Raw genomic sequence first — 17,933 nt, forward strand, 5'->3', positions numbered from 1 at the left:
CCTGTTTCTGCCATGTGGCAGAGAGTTCTGTGCTACACTCTGCACTCTTCACCTGCTGAGGACCGGTTTCTGCCATGTGGCAGAGTTCTGTGAAACAGTCTGCACTCTTCTCCTGCTGAGGACCTGTTTCTGCCATGTGGCAGAGAGTTCTGTGCTACAGTCTGCACTCTTCTCCTGCTGAGGACCTGTTTCTGCCATGTGGCAGAGAGTTCTGTGCTACAGTCTGCACTCTTCTCCTGCTGAGGACCTGTTTCTGCCATGTGGCAGAGAGTTCTGTGCTACACTCTTCTCCTGCTGAGGACCTGTTTCTGCCATGTGGCAATGACACAGGAACTGAAAGCACTAAGTGTTGGAGACACTGTACAGCTGACCACAGCTGGCTTCAGGTGCAGTCACACACTGCACCGGCCTTGTGCAGGACCAACAGAAGGTCAGCATTCTTTGGAGTTCACTTATTCAGATATTGTTTTGCCTTAGAGAAGCCGGGCATCGTCTGGGTCATACACTGTTTTACACACTGCTGTTAAGACTTTTGTTCAGTTCCATATCAAACCATGCATTTTACTCCAGGACAACAAACACGGTGATCACATCACTGACAGAATCATACAGCACTAACAAAAGAGATCATGATGCAACAAACAAGACTAGGACTGTATCTATGTGTACGTAAGTGCATTATGTGTTTGTCCATCTTTCTGTGCATGTCATTTTCTTTAGGCCTTTATACAATGTTCGAAATAGACAGTCCCGGCAAACCTTGTTTCATTCTGTATGCAATATCTGATTCTTCTTTTCCATTCTTGTTTTGCATAAGAATGTGTTATAAAAACAGAAATAAAAAAGTTGATCTAAAAACAGTGAAAAGGGCTCACCTCTCTGCGTAACTCGTTCACAATCTTGGGATACTGGCTGATGTGGAAATCCACACTGACCACATTCTTCTTCATCTGTCATCAATGGAACAACAGCTATCTTGAGAAAAAATACATCTGCAGGCTTCATATAACCTTCCATAATTTGTATGTTTTCATAGTTTTATTGTGCCTGTGGCATGAACATGTCATGTACGTGATGTACATGCATTCCTTAATATACAATTTTACTGAGCAGATATTAAAGACCAACCAAAGAACATGATTAAAAACAAAAATTTAGATAAATGCTTATAAGTTAGTTTAATGCCTCACAGTTAATAACTACCCTTGTAAATAGGAGTGTTGTATGACCCTTAAAATGAGATTCTTCTTCAGATAATTAGAACTTAGTTCTTCATGAATGATGTGGCCACCAGGCAGAACACAAAATGTGAAGTTTATCAAAGAAAAGAAAGGCAACACACCTTAAAACGTGTGCATGATTTGGAGGAATGGTGGGACCCGAAAGAAGAGCCCCCTAGTTTTGAACGTCAAACCTTATCACTGGAACCCTGGTGACAACAGTACTTACATTGAGACGTATGCTCTTTGCTCTGTCGGCATACTTCAGAGTGTTGTAGGTCTCTTCATAGGACAGGTCTGAGGGGCTGCAGCAAGTCAACAGTCATGGTTACATCCCAACATTGTATGAAGCAGCTTGAGCAACGGAGAGATTAATCAAATAAACAAAAATTGTGATTTGGGGAACTGAACATTCAGTCCAGGATGGTTTGTTCAACTCAATAAGTCTGCCTTGACACAACGTTCAGCATACCATTATGTAATCACAGGAAATCAAAACAATGTGCTCTTTCAAATAGCAGCATCAATTATTCAAATCACAAATCTGAAATAGAAAACTGAAATGTTTCCACACAAAATTATCTCTTTTAGCCTCTTAGTACTTCAGTCTGAACCACTGTAAACATTCTGTGATTGAATACATGAAATGATTTACATCATACCATATTACATAAAATGAAGCTTACACCTTTTTGGAGTTTGTATATATGGTAGCTTTGGTTTACCTGTGTTTCTTTTGCTTTTGCTGTTTTGCTACTGGGATAAGTCATAGAGAAAATAAAACAGCCACTATTTTGCACAACATGGAACATAACCCACCTGACTGCGGCGATCATGATGGTTCGACAGTTCCCACCCAAAGAGTCTTTCAACAACCGAGTCAACTTGCTGTCTCGGTACGGGATGTGACCTTTGTACTGAAACACGGTTCAAAGCTTCAAACAATGAATACCGAAGGCAACCAAAGTGACAATGCCCTACCTACCAGCAATGTCAAGAAGTGAGAAGTTTGACAAGCCAAAACTTCAGAAACCAGATAAAAAAAATGCCTTCTTAGAATCAGAGATAAAACAGGGCCAAAATATCCAGTATGAAAATAAGTAGTCAACCAGCTTCTCTTATATTCTCTTGTTGTCAACATGAAAACCTAATTGTTATCCCTTCTCTAACTAAGAATTAATCACATATAAACAGCTGATATAAGATAATATTTGAATTACAAATATAAAATTTCAGTTATCAATTTTCACAAGTTAATGTGATTTGGTTTAAAGTTTGTGAGATTTTCACTGCTAGAATACTACTTCCAGTTCCAGTGCAAACAAACAAATCTCCTCACCCAGACTCCAGTGTTTAACCAACCAAAAGATAAGGATGATGGCAATACAGCTCTGCAAAATGTATACGTGGAGCAACAAAGCTTGCACAATGACAGAGGCAAGGAAAATCATTTGATTCAAAAACAAAAATCAACAAGACACAAACATGCACACTGCATACATAATAAAACAAAGAAAATGCACACAAATTGTACACATGGCAATTGTACATTACAAATACCACAAAGCATCCTACCACTGTGAAAAAGCCAGTGAAACCTGGCCACCAACTAACGCACCTTGTGATCGGCGAGGGAGTTGATGACGTTGCCCAGGGCCAGAAGAGAGCGGTTGATGTTGGCCCCTTCACGGAAGCGTGCCCCCTGGTTCTTGGTGAGAGTGGCGCGTTCAGATCCCGCCAGGTCCACCAAGCACATCTTGGCCACTTTCACCTGTGCCGAGATGTTAGCAGTGCGTTCTCTCTGCCGCACAAACACCTGTTTGGAAAATGACCAGAAATCACCCGGTACTTTACTGATTCGGCCTGAGTCCCCGATCCTGTTCCAGTGAATAATATTCTTCTGACATAATATGAAACTGGGGGAAAAAACATTGCTTTTGATAAACATTATTACAGTGATTACTGGCGTTTCTACAGATCACTGAAATACAGTTAAATCATAGATTCTTGACAAAGGCAACTGCAATACTATGGCTAATTACACTTGACTCTTAGTCTTAGAAATGCAAGCATTCTATGGTGATTTAACAAAAAGCCTTTGTTTTTCATTTTAAGAACATGTTTGTGGAACATCATCCTGCACCACAACTCTTGTGCAATTTCACTGCCAACTTTCCAGCCTAAGAGGCTGTACAGTACATGTGACACTGATTAAAACAATTAACCAAAAATAAATAAATAAATAAACTACTTAATCTGATCTGTCACATGTAAAGTGTGAAACATAATTCTTCATTCTTATTTTAAACCAAAAAAAAAATCACAGACAGAAGTGCTCTCACAAGACTTCAAACAAAACAGTCCCAGCAAGAAGCTGGATACACTGAATAGAACACGCACAGAGGAACCTACACTGAATAGTACACGCACAGAGGAACCTACACTGAATAGTACACGCACAGAGGAACCAACCCCCAACACACAGCCAACACTAAACCTCAGCAGGAGAAAGGTTGGTGCTTACCTGGAACACAGCATGTGACCGTGACGACTCAGCGTTGGCGTCCGTGGGGTGCTGGGTTCGGTTCTTGTTGCCAAAGTGCAGCATGTGCAGCAACTCTTCTGCACTGCTGGGCTGTCAGACAGTGACACTCATCACTCTCTGTGCTGACATCAACTGCCACGACTGACAGCTAACTTGACAATGATGTCATGATAACTACAGGACCCATTATTCAGAGGTGCTGCATTAGGTTTCTCGTTTGCACTAAATGATGTATATATTTGCACTGCACTGTTCTATGTTAAATGGGACTATTTTGCATTGTATTGTACTTCAGTTTAAACTTTCCTCATCACAAAAAATTCTCTGTATGAAATCTGTGTTGCTCTCAAATTGTTTCCATATTTTTTTCTTCTTTTTTTTCAGGACTAACTGTTATGGATTCTTTTATGATCTGTAACTGTATGCGCAGGGCTTGGTTTACACTCTCTGTGAAAGACTAACACTTAGACCATCCATCAGATCTGATGGGGATGTGTGTGCATGTAAACTTGTGTAAAACCCTGGTCCACTCTGAAACCTGAGACCCTTGCTGTCTAGTCAGGCACTCACCCAACGCCACCACTACTCCACCATTATACAAAGGATTAATCTTTGTTTCTATTGTCTTTCCTTTTCTGAAAACTTCAATCTGAACTGTTTCATCTCATATCTGCATTTCAGAATTATACCAAGCACAACTGCATATAATCAAATAAAAATGTTCATTGATTTTGTTTCTTGTATAATTACAACAAAACTGGAGTTACATTACGAATGTTATGTGCTTGACAATGAGTCACACAGTAATCAACTGACTGCCCTGTGCTTTTAGTTCTATAGAAGGAAGGAGCATCAGAATATAATTACCATCATCTCCCAGCTTTCACTTGGAGCTTACGCTTGTTATAATTAATAAGCATGTCTGAAATATTGGTCTTTAAGTATACATGTTTTGTACATGTACTGGAACAGGTTCAAATTTAACCAGAGCATATTCAAGAAAAACAGAGAAAGTCATGTGCTACAAGCACAACCAACCTTGTGAAGTGACAGTCCAGGTACAATGACACCTGCGTTGTGATCTTCCCGTATGGGCAGAGTACCATGCGGCATCAACAGATCACGAATCTGTTCATTGTACACCTGTGGGAGCAGGGGAAAAAATACATTTGAAAGATGACATCACCAGTTTCAAATGTTGCAGTCAACAATATTTCAGTTAAAAACTATGTGTATATAAATTTTGTTGGCAGCTGCATAGTGCATGCATACTCTTGTAATTTAGTTTAAAAGGTAAAAGTTCCCATAGCCTTATACGGCATGTGGGCAGTGAATTTATATACACTGTGTCATATGAATTCATTGTGTCTGTGTTATGGGTTTTAGGCCAGGCCCAACACTCTCCTTCCACCATTCTAACCTTCCCCAACCAAAATCAGGTACCAGTTCACACCTAGATGGAGTCAGGAAAATCAGAGTATAGTGCCTGTCTCAGAGACTCAACACCATGCTGAAAGTAGGAGGCATTAAACCCTGATCACTGGTGAACACTGATCTGATGTTCATTGCCTAAACCATTCTGTCATAGTGCCCCTGACTGAAATATCTGATGTGCAATGACTAAACATTCTGCCATAGTACCCCTGAATATGATCTGAAGTTCAATGCCTAAACCATTCTGCCATAGTGACCCTGACTGAAATATGATCTGAAGTTCAATGCCTAAACCATTCTGCCATAGTGACCCTGACTGAAATATGATCTGAAGTTCAATGCCTAAACCATTCTGTCATAGTGCCTCTGATCACTATAAACAGATTTATAAATATTTTGTTAACAACATCAAAAAGAGAAAATTCAGAAACTGACCTCTAGGTAAGAGACGGCCACATCACAAGTCTTTTCACTGCTCATTTCAGCAATGTGTCTGTAGAGATGGATCATGGTGTGGTAGATGACACCAGGGTTGGTCTCGTTCCCCAGCATCGTGAACGTCTTCCCTGCCCCTGTCGCCCCATAGGCAAACACTGCACACACACACACACACACACACCTTTGTAGATTATCCACAGGGCTTTTTTTAACCAACATTATGAATGTCTTCCCCACCCCAGTTGCCCCATAGACAAACACTGCACACACCAACAAACACCCCTTAGTAGATTATCCACAGGGCTTTTTTAACCAGCATCATGAATGTCTTCCCCACCCCAGTTGCCCCATAGACAAACACTGCACACACCAACAAAAAACACCCCCTCAGTAGATTATCCACAGGGCTTTTTTAACCAACATCATGAGTGTCTTCCCCACCCCCGTTGCCCCATAGACAAACACTGCAAACACCAACAAAAAACACCCCCTCAGTAGATTATCCACAGGGCTTTTTTAACCAGCATCATGAGTGTCTTCCCCACCCCAGTTGCCCCATAGACAAACACTGCACACACCAACAAAAAACACCCCCTCAGTAGATTATCCACAGGGCTTTTTTAACCAGCATCATGAGTGTCTTCCCCACCCCAGTTGCCCCATAGACAAACACTGCACACACCAACAAACAACACCCCCTCAGTAGATTATCCACAGGGCTTTTTAAACCAGCATCATGAGTGTCTTCCCCACCCCTGTTGCCCCATAGACAAACACTGCACACACCAACAAACAACACCCCCTCAGTAGATTATCCACAGGGCTTTTTTAACCAGCATCATGAATGTCTTCCCCACCCCAGTTGCCCCATAGACAAACACTGCACACACCAACAAACACCCCTTAGTAGATTATCCACAGGGCTTTTTTAACCAGCATCATGAATGTCTTCCCCACCCCAGTTGCCCCATAGACAAACACTGCACACACCAACAAACACCCCTTAGTAGATTATCCACAGGGCTTTTTTAACCAGCATCATGAATGTCTTCCCCACCCCTGTTGCCCCATAGACAAACACTGCACACACCAACAAACAACACCCCTTCAGTAGATTATCCACAGGGCTTTTTTCACCTAGCATCATGAATGTCTTACCCGCTCCTGTCACCCCAGGCATACACTGAACACATCAATAGCACACCCCACCCCCAGTAGATTATCCACAGGGCTTTTTTAATCACACTTCTTTGAATTAAGCACTTCTTTACCTTTCCATTTCAGAGCAATCATTTAACACAGGTTATTGGGCATTATGTGATGATAGCTGTTGGTAGTGTTAGACTCTTTGAAATAACGGCTTTTCTATGTATACATGTTTTGACTATTGTGAAGAATGAATTGCTGAATGTTTTATTTTGAATAACCTGACCAGGAAAATGTGTCTGCAGTGTTTAATACAGTCACTCAAAATTACTAGATAAAGATAGATAATGACACTGTGAGCAGTCTATAAACAATGCGATTAGTATTACCCCCAAAAATGTGCTGATCTGCTGTGTGGTTGTCAAGTTATAAATCGGTTTATGGTTTGTAATGGTTTTAGTCTAAGTAGTTAGCAAGACAGATTCATTCAAGTCACTCTGTAAACAGATTCAAAGAGTTCTACACATTCTGCCAATAACTGACATAAGTACATTTCATAACCATATAATTATAAATTACTGAGCTACCTGTTTAATAACCATTTAAAGTTCAATACAGCAACATCAACAATTTTCCCCCTAAAGATAGAATGAGCAGTGTTGACAACACAGCTGCCATGCAGAGGGGTGGAGGGGAAGAAATGAGGACAGCCTAAAATTCCAGACTAGTCATCTGTGAGGAAACAAATGCATATTGACACAGTGATAATGAATACATTATATATATATATATATATATATATATATATATATATATATATACACACACACACTAAAACATTACATATGAGGACAGATCACAAGATCATGATAAGGGGGGATGTACCAACCTGAACAATTGTACCCTCCCAGTAAGCCATCAAGCAATGTTCTTGTAGATGAGTCAAACACTTCCATATTGTTGGAGGTCCAGTCAAACACATGATCAAAGGCAAACTTCAGATCTTTTTGTCGTCTTTTTCGAATGTCTCTGTGTCGTCGTTTCCCATGTCTCCCACGGAAAGGTGATGTTTCCTCTTTGGGATCAAAGACTAGAATATTCTCATTCATAATTTCAACAACATTTTTTCTCTGTCCATTCCTTTCAAGGTCGTTGGGAGGTCTTACTCGCACAATCACTTTAACATTGTTGGAACCATTCTCTTCTGCACCTGCCATAGTTGTGTCACTTGCACAAGAGTTCAACACTGTCATAATTACTAATTATGTGGATGGTCTTTATACATTTGTTGATGCAACCTTTGTCAGCAGCACTGTGGAATTCTGTCCGACCATTGCACTTGCAGCATCTGTAAAAGAGAATAAACTCCATTCATGAGTGTTTTGTTGAAGACAGGTGACAAAACTACATATATATATCAAACGTTTAAATCTTTTATATTAGCAATAACAAACCTTCACCTGCAGCAATAGTCAACTGCTTTACAACAGCCACAAACTATGTGGTGGCAGCTTCCTTTCGTTGTTGTTGTCTTAGTTTAAACAAAACAACATAAAATTTAAATAAATAGGTATCATTATCATAGACCAGTGAAGATGGACAATGTTTGAGTTGTCATTTTAAAGACTAGTTCCACTGTTGTATCAGTATGTGTAGATATAACTTTACTCAGAGTGAGGGAGAGTAGAAAACACATGGTGGAAGGGGGTCCAGAAAAAGGCTGGCACAAAGTCCCATGAAACGGACCAACTTTTTTTTTTTAAGGTTTTTTTTTTGTTTTGTTTTTTAAATAAACCTCAGTCAAAATGTAATCATAGTTGAGTTCTGCATCTATGCAACTGGGCATATTTGATATAAAAATCTTTCAATACAAGACATGAACTGAACTGAACTGATGGAGGACAGGTGTGCAAGAAGGCCTAAAATGTTTCCCTTTTAGCTGGCGTTTCTGCACAACTTGTGGAATGGGAGTGGGCTGTGTCACTTGTCAGTTAAATTCATCAAGGTCTGGCTGTGGATGGGCACTTGGGACAAGTGGCATGGGCTTATGTACACAGATTTTTTTTTCTTAAAAATAATATAATCTAATAATGTATTATAAAGGAAAAAGCCGCTCTCATTCGGATGTTTCTACTTCCAGGAAACAATGACTATAAAAATTCTATGGTTTGAAATTTAGCACTGTATTCCCATATCTTTATTTCAATTAGGTCAGCATCTGTTGATACAATGTCCACTTATCTACCAATACACTCAATTAAACAGTGTCCATGTGGCCTGGGTCTGGGGTCCAATCCTGCTCTTGCCCTTTCTCCTAAGCTTGGAAAATCAATCTAGTCATTCAAATGAGACAATGAACCAAGGTCCCATGTGCAGCATGTATTTGGCGCACTGAAAAAGAACCCATGGCAACAAAAGTATTGTCCAAAGGCCTGACAGAATGTTGGGTTATAAAATGCTGCCGGTCAGGGATCTGCCTAGCAGATGCAGTGTAGCATATATGGATTTGTCCAAATGCAGTGACGCCTCCTTGAGAAACTGAACTTAGGTCAGTAACTGAGTATGTGACCAACATCTAAAAAAGTAAAATACTATTTTAATGGTCTCCTCCCCCTTCAGTTTTAAAAACTTACATTCGTCTCATCAGGTATTCATAAAATTATAACAATGGAGATAGTATCATTTAATGAACCATAGGCATAATCAACAGATTTTAAAAAAAAGAAAGAAAGAAAGAAAGACAACATACATGTATACACGTCGATGTCACACGACGGTGACAGTGACTGACTTTTGTTACGATCCGACTGATAAGGACATGAAAACATGTCTCACCTACTCTTCAGAGATAAAATGGGTTAGCATCCTAACTATTTTCAAACAATATTTCAGACTATTTAATAGATACGAGCTTTAAGTGGATAATGCAATCATGTGTAACGAAGCAAAACCCCCAGACATACAGATTTTTATTCTTGAGTTGTCTGTTGATCATATGTTGACCATACGTCAGAACGACTCTGTTGAAAGTGAAAATAAGCTTGATGAGGTCTACTTCCGAACACATTTAGCAGCAGCAGAAGCAATGAAAAAGACACATGACAATTTATTTTCGTTTAGATCACAAAGATACCGACAGAAATAATTCTAAATCAGTTTACCAATTATTTGTCAGGAATGTCCATCAACAATCCATGTTCTTTCGGCCATTTGAAATCGGCAACCAATAGTTTCCAAAGTTCTGATTGGTTACCAATCTGTACTGCGCCATCTATGATCGCTTCCGCGTGTGTCAGCAGTGATTTCCCTTCGTTGAAAACTTTTTCTTTTCAGCCAACTTTGTTCCACTGTTGTCGTTTTTTAGTTGTTGTTGTTTTTGTTTGTTTTTTTGTTTTGTTTTTTGTTTGTTTGTTGTTGTTTTTTAAAATTTTCTTATCTATTTATTTATCCATCCATTTGTCTATTTATTAGTTTATTTATCTATCACATTATTATAGATCATGACTTTGTTCACATGCAACTGATAAACCTAACTTTACACTGACTCCATGTCCTGAGGCCAAAAAAAGAAAACAGTTTAATGTGAGAAGCTTGAGAAGAAAAGCACAGACAGTGAAATAATGATTACACGTTTGGGATGGAACGATTCAAGTAGCCTTTGTACAAAAAGTAACCACACACAGTGCTATAATTTTACAGAGGCATATAGACTAAAACAGACTGTACGATAGTGGGGGGAGGGGGGTGCACGGTGTGTGTGTGTGTGTGTCTGTGTCTGTGTGTGTCTGTGTGTGTGTGTGTGTGTTCTTCTTGTCACTGATCAAATTACACGACAAACATCAGCAGCTTGCTGATGAAAGTGTCAGTCGTGGTTGATGCATACCGATTTTGTTTGTTGTTGTTCAGTGTTTTCTTCATCCACCGAACGCTCACATGGATTACATTATATTCAACGTGCGTATTGAACTGCTGCATGCGTATACACTCCGTCTGTGAAGGACCGGTGTTGAGGTACAAGCAGGTCTGCACACATGTTGACCTGCCGGGAGATCCGATCCGGGTCCCGGCCCCGGGAACAATCTCCCCCACTGGAGATGGAACACAGGAAAGTTGGACGAAAATCTAGCGTGCGGTTCTAACAATTCGGTCATGTGACAACACTGTACCCCACTGACCTACTCCTCACACCGACGGCACACACACACACACACTGACACACGGCACACACACCGTGACACACACACACACACACACACCGTCACACACACACACACACACACACTCGCGCACGCGTGTATATGAGAGTGTTCAGTCAGACGGTGACTGTGTGTTTGCTCTCACTCTTGCCACTGAGTGTTTTCACGCCTCTGTGTGTGCGTGTGCGTGTGCGTCAGTGTGCGTGCGTGCGTGCGTGTGTGTGTGTGTGTGTGTGTGTGTGTGTGTGTGTGTGTGTTCCAGCACTCACTGGAAACCGCCAAGTGCGAAAGCCAGGGGCAGCAGGAAGAAAACAGTCGTTCATTTCACTTCACTTTCACTTCCAACCACCTCTACCATCCCTCCTCTCTATCTCCCCCTCCCCCCCAACCACCTCTACCATCCCTCCTCTCTATCTCCCCTCCCCCCAACCACCTCTACCATCCCTCCTCTCTATCTCCCCCTCCCCCCAACCACCTCTACCATCCCTCCTCTCTATCTCCCCCTCCCCCCCAACAACCTCTACCATCCCTCCTCTCTGTCTCCCCTCCCCCCAACAACCTCTACCATCCCTCCTCTCTGTCTCCCCTCCCCCCAACAACCTCTACCATCCCTCCTCTCTGTCTCCCCCCCCCCCAACAACCTCTACCATCCCTCCTCTCTGTCTCCCCCCCCCACCCCAACAACCTCTACCATCCCTCCTCTCTATCTCCCCTCCCCCCAACCACCTCTACCATCCCTCCTCTCTGTCTCCCCTCCCCCCCAACCACCTCTACCATCCCTCCTCTCTGTCTCCCTCTCTTTCCGCCCGTTTCTTCATTCACAGCCACGTGGAAATAAGAGATGAATTGGGGGAAGGGTCACACAACATTTATCTAAAGTTATTTCTAAGAAATTCAAGCAAGCGTGTATGGAGGGGGCGTGGTGGGAGGTGGAGGAGTGGTTCAAAGATTTATTTTTATTTCTTTGTTTTCCGGCTTTTTTTTTTTTTTTTTTTTTATCTCTGTCAAGCCTTTACTCAGCAGAGGCTATCGAAGTCTTAAGTTACATGCCTCTTTCCGGATCTTGATAGTGTAGAGGGACGAGGTGGTGAAGGGTTGTTGTGTCATGCATCCGGTCCATGTGGACTCGTACCACACTCACGTCCAATTCTCCATTCATTTCTTTATTCAATTTGATAACAAAACTTAAACAATAACCTAAAAAAAATTTTTTTTAAAATAAAATAAAAAATAAAAAATCATACCCTCAGGACTAGGATGTTCTCACAGGCGTTTGTGCCCGCTGCCTGTCAGCCTCACACACACATTCTGCCGGTGAACCTGAGTCACCCAGTCTCTCCCCTTCCACAAAGCACCTGCTTGCTCTGTGATGTTGTCTCTCCAGTGGTTGGAGCCAACGGTGACCCAGAGCTCTTGGAAAACGCCCAAAGTACTATTTTCATCCTTCCTCAACACACTGAAGTACCCTCAGATTCAGTCCCAACAATACTATCATTCACAAAATAATAAACATAAAATTATAAAATTTTCTCAGTGAAACTCAAACCTAAAGCAATTTTTTTTAATCTTACCAGCTAGGCCAAGTTAGGATGGTATACAAGAATAAAGAAAGATGCCCCTACACTTCTAATGGCGGGAAAATTAACAAAGGACGCTTACAACCCCTCATTAATTAGTTCTAGACATTCCGAGACATTAGTCAACTTGGGTCCCCGATAGCTCAGAGGTATAAGCCAAGTGGTCGAAGGGAGATAACCTAGCCCTTCCACTCAATTCAGCACAGTCGGTAACAGGCATTCCTGCTGCATTTGAGAGACCAAGTTATTGTCCTCTCACATCACTTCACGCACGCATAGGTTGGCGCGTTCATGTGTGTGTGTGTGTGCGTACATACGTGTATGTGTGCAGATTGCGACACCAGTGTGTCTTTTTTTTTTTTTTTTTTACCGGGGAGGGGAGGGAGGTGGTCAGGTAGGGCATGTTACCGCATTTTGCCAAGGGTTTGAGAAGTTGGGGGGTTGGGAGGGGGGGGGGGGGTGGTCAGGTAGGGCATGTTACCACATTTTGCCAAGGGTTTGAGAAGTTGGGGGGTTGGGAGGGGGGGGGGGGTGGTCAGGTAGGGCATGTTACCACATTTTGCCAAGGGTTTGAGAGTTGGGGGGTTGGGGGGGGGGGGGGTCAGGTAGGGCATGTTACTGCATTTTGCCAAGGGTTTGAGAAGTTGGGGGGTTGGGAGGGGGGTGGTGGTCAGGTAGGGCATGTTACCACATTTTGCCAAGGGTTTGAGAGTTGGGGGGTGGGGGGTGGGGGTCAGGTAGGGCATGTTACCGCATTTTGCCAAGGGTTTGAGAGTTTGGGGGGGGGGGGGGTCAGGCGGGTGGTCAAGTCAGTCCATGCTATGACGCTGTTTTTACTTCACGCATTCAAGTTTCCAAACTTTTCATGAGCTGTTGGTGCCGTGTCTTTAAAACTGACGTCATTCATGTCGTTTTCTTTCTTGAATGCTTTCCCTTTGTATGATGGTTCACATGCACATGGTCATCACTGTTATGTATGTATTCTATTTTTAGATCAGAGATGGTTGTCCATTGAGGAAGGGTGTAGGGCCTAGGGGCCATTCATTTATTCTTGTTTTACATGTGTCTTAAAATAAATCAATATTCCACTTATCTGACTCTGATTCGTGATAATCGATATTGATCAGGGAAGTAGGCTATATGTAGTGTATCGGTTGTTCAATTATTCATATTTCGCTTAACTGGTGACTGACGAGCATTAATTTTGTAATGAGCCTAAAGAATGTCTTAAGTTTTATCCATGTTTGAAGCAAACAATAAATTATTGAACCGAATTTAACTGAAATTGATTGAATGTTGGAAGTCAGTGGAATAGCTTTTACAAGCCCGGCAGAGGCTTTGGAAAGTTTCTTTTGAACTTTCCGCGACACGGAAGAAAGTATAAACCTCCCAACAATACATTGCAGTAATCTAATCGGGAAAGAACGTATGAAGTGATTAGTGTCTTTGTTGCATCATCGTGTGAGATATCTTCGCCGGGATTGAACTGTTTGTGCTGGCAAAAGGCGTGAGTTCAGCCGGTAGACCCAGATCTTTCTCGTAAGTAGGATCCGGCGGCGGAAGAGTGCCAAAGTGGAGACGTTGATAACTAATAGAACTGAGATACGTTGCTTCATTATACAGGCTTCAGACGGTATCATTAACGTGGTGTTCATTCAACTTTTTACGTCATACGTGCATTTTTTTCGCGGAAATCCCAAAGAAGTTATGCCGGGCTGATTTTTGTCGTTGTGTGTGCCACTGATCTGCACACAACAGAATGGACAGAAGGCTCGCGGCATACATGATAAATAAAACGGGACCAAAAACTGAGCCTTGTGGGACGCCACTAAAGTAGACGGGTTGAAGATGATGTGATACAATAATTTGTCCATTTTATTTTCTGTTTGAACAAAAAACAACTCAGTTTGCCAGCCCCACAATCACACTCCAAATTAATGTCACCGATTTTGTCACACTGAAAGATTTGTCGAGTAGGAAAGCACTTCAATGATGAATTTGGGAGCCGGGTTGCAGTTCACCTAAACTGAAATGCGAAAAGCATTAACTGCTGAGTAAAAAAAAAAAAAAAAAAAAAAAAAGTTTCTGTGTGCACAACTGGAACTCACAGTAAGTCGATCTTATATCCCTTTCTGTTCAGTGAAGAACGGCTCTTCAATTATGATAAATGGATGACCGTAACGGATAGCCGTTCATTTATACCATTGTCACTGAACAAAAAGTTAAACGATTCATTCTCTACACTTCTCTCCCTCGACTCGCTTTTTTTTTTTTTTTTCCTTCGTCTTCTTTTCTTTCTTTTTTTTTTTTTTTTTCCCGGTGAGTCAGTTTCACTTGAAGGGGGCGTCACTGCGTTCGGACAAAATCCGTACTCTGCTCCTGAAGTTACATGATCTGCCAGACAGATATCTGATTTGAGCCAACACGCTAGTCACCGTCCTTCATGTGCATGCATATGTATTTGTATACCTGTCAGAATGGATTTTTCCACCGCAAAATTTCACCAGAGGATAACACTTCATCGTCAGTGTTGCCATAGTGTGTTCTTTTCCAGAGCCGGCGCCAAATGCGTGCTGTACGGCACATGAGGCCTCGGTTTACCGTTCGTTACGAATGGCCAGACACACAGTTTGATTTTCCAGCCAAACTTGGGAGAAAGGGCGAGTGCGGGATTCGAACCCAGACCCTCACGGACACTGTATTGGCAGATAAGCGTCTTGACCACTGTGCTACCTTCCTCCGTCCGAGTCCTGAAGGCGTGATAAATTAATGTCACGTGCACGCACCCCCTTTCAGTTGCGTCTTTGGTGGAGGCAGAGCACTGGGTGAACAGGTGGACGAACTGTGGAACAGAGTGTTTGAAGGCAGTGAAAAGCACAGCCCACTTTATTCACGTTGACAGACACGGCAGGATCGATATCAGTTGTGTTTTGTTTTTTTTGTATTTTTGTATTTTGTATTTCTTTTTATCACAACAGATTTCTCTGTGTGAAATTCGGGCTGCTCTCCCCAGGGAGAGCGCGTCGCTACACTACAGCGCCACCCAATTTTTTTGTATTTTTTCCTGCGTGCAGTTTTATTTGTTTTTTCCTATCGAAGTGGATTTTTCTACAGAATTTTGCCAGGAACAACCCTTTTGTTGCCGTGAGTTCTTTTACGTGGGCTAAGTGCATGCTGCACACGGACCTGCGCTAAGTGCATGCTGCACACGGGACCTCAGTTTATCGTCTCATCCGAATGACTAGCGTCCAGACCACCACTCAAGGTCTAGTGGAGGGGGAGAAAATATCGGCGGCTGAGCCGTGATTCGAACCAGCGCACTCAGATTCTCTCGCTTCCTAGGCGGACGCGTTACCTCTAGGCCATCACTCCACTGTCACGTTGTTGTTGTTGTCAGTTGTTGTTGTTCAGTGTTGTTGTTGTTGTTCAGTGTTGTTGTTGTTGTTGTTCAGTGTTGTTGTTGTTGTTCAGTGTTGTTGTTGTCAGTTGTTGTTGTTCAGTGTTGTTGTCAGTTGTTGTTCAATGTTGTTGTTGTTCACGGTGTTGTTGTCAGTTGTTGTTGTTGTTGAGTGTTGTTGTTGTCAGTTGTTGTTCAGTGTTGTTGTTCAGTGTTGTTGTTGTTCAGTGTTGTTGTCAGTTGTTGTTGTTGTTCAGTGTTGTTGTCAGTTGTTGTTGTTCAGTGTTGTTTTTGTTGTTGTTGTTGTTCAGTGTTGTTGTTGTTCAGTGTTGTTGTTGTCAGTTGTTGTTGTTGTTGTTGTTCAGTGTTGTTGTTCAGTGTTGTTGTTGTTCAGTGTTGTTGTTGTCAGTTGTTGTTGTTGTTCAGTGTTGTTGTTGTTGTTCAGTGTTGTCAGTTGTTGTTGTTGTTGTTGTCAGTTGTTGTTGTTGTTCAGTGTTGTTGTTGTTGTTCAGTGTTGTTGTTGTCAGTTGTTGTTGTTGTTCAGTGTTGTTGTTGTTGTCAGTTGTTGTTGTTGTTCAGTGTTGTCAGTTGTTGTTGTTGTTCAGTGTTGTTGTTGTCAGTTGTTGTTCAGTGTTGTTGTTGTTGTCAGTTGTTGTTCAGTGTTGTTGTTGTTGTTCAGTGTTGTTGTTGTCAGTTGTTGTTCAGTGTTGTTGTTGTCAGTTGTTGTTGTTGTTCAGTGTTGTTGTTGTTGTCAGTTGTTGTTGTTGTTCAGTGTTGTTGTTGTTGTCAGTTGTTGTTGTTGTTCAGTGTTGTTGTTGTCAGTTGTTGTTGTTCAGTGTTGTTGTTGTTGTCAGTTGTTGTTCAGTGTTGTTGTTGTTCAGTGTTGTTGTTGTCAGTTGTTGTTCAGTGTTGTTGTTGTTGTTCAGTGTTGTTGTTGTTCAGTGTTGTTGTTGTTGTTGTTCAGTGTTGTTGTTGTTCAGTGTTGTTGTTCAGTGTTGTCAGTTGTTGTTCAGTGTTGTCAGTTGTTGTTCAGTGTTGTTGTTGTTCAGTGTTGTTGTTGTTCAGTGTTGTTGTTCAGTGTTGTCAGTTGTTGTTCAGTGTTGTTGTTGTTGTTCAGTGTTGTTGTTCAGTGTTGTCAATTGTTGTTCAGTGTTGTCAGTTGTTGTTCAGTGTTGTTGTTCAGTGTTGTTGTTGTTGTTCAGTGTTGTTGTTGTTCAGTGTTGTTGTTGTTGTTCAGTGTTGTTGTTCAGTGTTGTTGTTGTTGTTCAGTGTTGTTGTTGTTGTTCAGTGTTGTTGTTCTGTGTTGTTGTTGTTGTTCAGTGTTGTTGTTCAGTGTTGTTGTTGTTGTTCAGTGTTGTTGTTGTTCAGTGTTGTTGTTGTTGTTCAGTGTTGTTGTTGTTGTTCAGTGTTGTTGTTGTTCAGTGTTGTTGTTGTTGTTCAGTGTTGTTGTTGTTGTTCAGTGACGGAAGGGAACTGGTGTGCCGAAGGGTGGGGGAAAAAGAGATAAAGAAAAAAGAAAGAAAGAAAAAGAAAAGATTAAAAAAAAAGGTGATGAAGAAATAGACTTCAGTGTCACGCTAACAAAAGTAATCTGCGCTAATATTGAACTAATATGGAAATCAAGGTAATTTGTGGATCGAGTACACACGCACTCGCACGCACGCACGCACGCACGCACACACGCACGGCACTGGCACAGACAGACAGGCACACGTACAAATACACATACACGCATACACAGACTGGGCCAGGCAGACAGACAGACACGGACGCACGAACCCACGCACTCGCACACACACACACACACACACACACACACACACACACTGCTGTCCTCTGACCCGCATCGTTATCAGCAAGGATCTCCCTCCACCCTCCCCACCCCCCCTTTATCCAGCCCCCTCCCCCCACCTTCCCCCTTCCACGCCCCACCCCTCTCCCATATCCTGACTGCACAGCGTCCACACCTCACCCGGCAAA

At 42.0% G+C, this 17,933-nt stretch overlaps 1 protein-coding gene across 1 annotated transcript in view; it reads right to left on the reverse strand.

Moving 5' to 3' along the window:
- The window catches only part of LOC143301172 (kinesin-like protein KIF18A), a 42,501-nt gene extending 32,498 nt beyond the window's left edge, over positions 1-10,003 (reverse strand). Inside the window, exons 1-9 of the mRNA XM_076615265.1 lie at positions 9,945-10,003; positions 7,673-8,131; positions 5,635-5,792; positions 4,804-4,908; positions 3,745-3,855; positions 2,839-3,036; positions 2,040-2,137; positions 1,450-1,525; positions 876-950 (exon numbers count right to left, since the gene is read on the reverse strand). Coding sequence (XP_076471380.1) covers positions 876-950; positions 1,450-1,525; positions 2,040-2,137; positions 2,839-3,036; positions 3,745-3,855; positions 4,804-4,908; positions 5,635-5,792; positions 7,673-8,036 — 1,185 coding nt within the window. The 5' untranslated portion in view covers positions 8,037-8,131; positions 9,945-10,003. The remainder of the gene's footprint in view (positions 1-875; positions 951-1,449; positions 1,526-2,039; positions 2,138-2,838; positions 3,037-3,744; positions 3,856-4,803; positions 4,909-5,634; positions 5,793-7,672; positions 8,132-9,944) is intronic.
- Positions 10,004-17,933: the final 7,930 nt, after the last annotated feature.

This window comes from Babylonia areolata, chromosome 27 (genome assembly GCF_041734735.1).
Source record: "Babylonia areolata isolate BAREFJ2019XMU chromosome 27, ASM4173473v1, whole genome shotgun sequence".
NCBI classification, from domain to species: domain Eukaryota; kingdom Metazoa; phylum Mollusca; class Gastropoda; order Neogastropoda; family Buccinidae; genus Babylonia; species Babylonia areolata.